The following is a 3,724-nucleotide window of genomic DNA, read 5'->3' on the forward strand; positions in this document are numbered from 1 at the left end:
AGAGATGCCCATATTTTTTAAATGTCACTTGTATTGACTCTTTCTCATTGATGCCTATGAGTCTCACATTGTTCATCTTTGCATCATCTTGCTGGTGATGGATTATTTTTTCCTGCATCCTAGTTGTTTTTAAGAGATCCTTTCTTACCTTTTCACTAGGTGCCCCAGCGTCTTAAAGATCTGAAACTATGTCTTCACTTTCACTTAAACGGTTTTGCAAGCTTGTGACTGAGATTTTAATTTCCTCTATATCTGTTTGACTCTGCTTCATGTGATCTATTTCTTTCCTGTATTGCTTATTCAAGGAATCCGTCATTTTTCTAATCTCCTGTAATTTTTTTTTATCAATGTCTTCTTTAGAAGCAGTTATTAATTCTTTTACTGCAGTGTTTTTTTCAGATTGGGTTTCCTCCCTATGTTTCTGTAGTTGATTCTTTACTTCAAATGCTGTGACTATGAGAATTCTTATTTCAGAAAATTCTGCTCTGAGTTCCTCTGTAACTGTCTGCTGTTGCTTATTTACTATCAACACTATTGATTGGTACATTTGAGTTGAGCTAGTAGAAAAGAATTCCGCTCTGAGTTCTTTTATGACTTTCTGCTGTTGCTTATTTACTATTGACGCTATTAATTCATACATTTGAGCCCAGCTGGTGTCCTCTGCACTTGTTCTGGGTGAGCATTGTATTTCCTCCATATGTTTATGCATTTGATTCTTTACTGCAGATGTTATTAATTCAGGGATTTCTTTTTTCATTTCCAATTTGAGTTCCTCTATACCTTTGTGCAGCTGTTTCTTTATTTCATAAGCCATTGATTCATTGATTTCAGCTGTGTGATTTCCACTTTGTTCTGTGTTAGTGTCCTCTGCACTTGTTATGGGTGGGTTTGGGTTTTGAGATTGCATTTTGCTCCTTCTCGTTGTCATTTTTTGTAGCATTGTCTTCTGACCTTTGTTGTAGATCTTTGTTGCAGTTATAACCTGAGCACCTACTAAAGTTCAGGTGCAGATCTACAAAGTTTGGATTTATCCAGTTGTGCCTGGCTTCGGTCTGGCTGCTGTGTTCAGCTCCTTCCTGCTGCTGCCCTTGTGGGTCAACCTGTTGTGCTCCTCTGGCAAGATGTTGTATTCCTGGACTAGCTGGGTGTTTCTGTCCCCTATACTCTCTGCAGGGATTGCAGCTGAAGGGTTTCACCCCAGGCCTGTATGCCAGGCCTGAGCTGAGTCTGGAGGAGACAAGGTTGAGTAGGGGGAGAGGCAGCTCTCCCACGCACTCACTGGGCCTGGGTTAGGACTGGATGTGGGGGTTCCCAGAATACGACAGAAATCCCTACTTGGTGGGCGGGGTGGGGGGTACTATGGAGTGGTGGAGGGCATCCCAAGGGGCTGAAAGGGGATCTCACCCTTGCTGCACCTGGGCTGGGACCGGTCCCGCTCACTCTGGGTAGCTGGAAGCTCTCCCACACACTCACCGGGCCTGGGCTACAACTAGATCTGGGGGTTCCCGGAATGCAGCATAAATTCCTACTCGGTGGGCGGGGTGGGGGAGGTGGTGCGGAGTGGTGGGGGTGTCCTTGGGGTGGAAGAGGGTCTCACCCACGCTGCACCTGAGCTGGAGTAGTCCTGCTTTGAGAGTGATGAGGATTTAGTCTCTGCCTCTGGGAATCTGGGTAGCAGGAGGTTTTCACTTGTGATACTGCATTTCTAGTCGCTTAACCAAGCAGCCCCCTTCATCCATGGATAAACAACCCTCTTTAGAGGGAGGCTGTAAAGTTTAGTGTTAATCTGCTAACATGAGCTCACCAAGATTGCTGGACTCTCAAGCTGCAGTCTTGTAAGGTTTCATCCCATTAGCCCTTTGGAATTCAGCTTTTACATTTCTTCTCTTTTTGAGAGGGATCTCTTTGTGGATTGGCTTTTTGATTTCTAACAAAATACATAGCATTTTATTGGGAAGCTCATGGACTCATTAAATGTTAGCTATAAATATATAATGTATAAAATGTGTATTACAGTTAAAATTTCTGTATCTACTGATGTTTCTTCTTAGATTTAGGTTTTTGAACGAATACCAAATGTTGGCTATTTTTTCTTGGGTATTTTTGAGGCAAGATCTCACTATTTAGTGCAGGCTGGCCTTGAACTCACTGTGTACTTGTGTTGATTCCCCCTTCCTCAGCCTAGGTGTGTGCCATGTCTGGCTGTGTCATTCCATTTACACAGTTCTGCTGGGTAGATAGCTCACCAGCATGAGCACCTGCCTGGGAAGCACAAGGTCCTGAGTTCAAGCCCTGGTACCGCAAAAAAAAAAAAAAAAAGTCTTGACTACCATTTGCACAGTTCTGAGGCCCAGTGAATTGAGAAAATCTACTGTTACAAATTGGGCATTTTTCTAGATATTTTGCTTTTGGATCATAGAAAGGATATATGACTTAATTTCTAACAACTTCTCTTTATATGCAATTCTTACTAATCTATTTTCAGCATTTGGTGTTTGTGGGCTTTCTTTCCTTTTGTGCCTCCTGTCTCTTGGATACATGCTTCTTCCTCTGACCTCAGAAGGGACTGCTTGCTTCTGCTTTCTTGACACATCATCTGGTTCTGCCTTGTTTTTGAAGTTAAGCAGAGATGTGTGGTGTTTCTCTATTGTATACATTTCCCGTTATATCTTTGACCTTCAGTAGCTAGTTGATGATGAAAAATGTTTATTTGACTTAACTGAAGCTGGCTGTATGTCAGTCTTGTTCTAGAATCTAAATATTCTTTTGACTATCTGTTCTCCTCCGTCAGTTCTCTGACACTGAAGATGGCCTTTTCCACACCTTTGGAGATAAATGGCTTGCATGGCTCAGCAGAGCAAGTGCTTTGGCTTGGTAGTACATGCTCCTTTCTGGGTGCCTCTTAGCCCCTTTTTAAGTGTGGGTAGTATGTTGGGCTGCAGGCTGGCTTCTGTAAATACCTGAGCAGTTATTTAATATGTAATTGGTCTTATCAGTAACATGCAAATGTGTGCTTGTTTTCTAGAGTTCATTCCTTGCATGGACAAACTGTTTGATGAATCCATACTGATCGGCTCAGGATATACTGCTCGGGAGACTCTAAGGTATGAGATTAGATTCTGCTACCCGATTGGTTAAATACCAGCAGCAGTAATCATGACAATGTTATGAGGCTCTTGGGCCTTGACTCATTTATTGGATTTAGGATAGTAAGAATGTTTGGTTATTTTCTGTATCTTCACTTAAGGAAGAAATCAAAATGGTTGATATAAATTGTTTGTTTGTTTGTTTTTGTGGTACCAGGGATCAAACTTCAGACCTTGAGCTTGCCAAGCAGATGCTTATGTCACAGAGCGATCTCCCTGGCCCCTGGTTGATATAAATTGAAGTTAAAAGTTTTATTAGATTTTTTTCTTTTTATGTAATGTATATTATTGTTAAAAAGACTATTTAATAATCTACCATTGTAAAAGATGGGAAGGAGCTGGGTGTGGTAGCCTTGTAATTCTAGCACTTGGGAAGCTGAGTAGGAAGATTGTGAGTTTGTCCAGCCTAGGCTTCATAGAAAGTTCAGGGCCAGCCTGGACTGCATAGTGAGACCCTGTTTTAAGACTCAGAGAGGGAGTGACTTTCAGTTCTTTGCAATTATGCTGATATTTTGGTTTAAATTTGTCTAGTCTTTATTTCTTTTTTATTTTATTTTATTTATTTATTTATTTATTTA

General features: G+C 41.3%; 1 protein-coding gene across 1 annotated transcript in view; it reads left to right on the forward strand.

The window, feature by feature from the left end:
* Positions 1-3,724, forward strand: part of Trrap (transformation/transcription domain associated protein) — a 161,216-nt gene that overhangs the window by 56,812 nt on the left and 100,680 nt on the right. The window contains exon 13 of the mRNA XM_023713378.1: positions 3,026-3,104. Coding sequence (XP_023569146.1) covers positions 3,026-3,104 — 79 coding nt within the window. The remainder of the gene's footprint in view (positions 1-3,025; positions 3,105-3,724) is intronic.

The sequence above is a fragment of the Octodon degus genome, unplaced genomic scaffold (assembly GCF_000260255.1).
Source record: "Octodon degus isolate 3935 unplaced genomic scaffold, OctDeg1.0 scaffold00031, whole genome shotgun sequence".
Taxonomy (NCBI): domain Eukaryota; kingdom Metazoa; phylum Chordata; class Mammalia; order Rodentia; family Octodontidae; genus Octodon; species Octodon degus.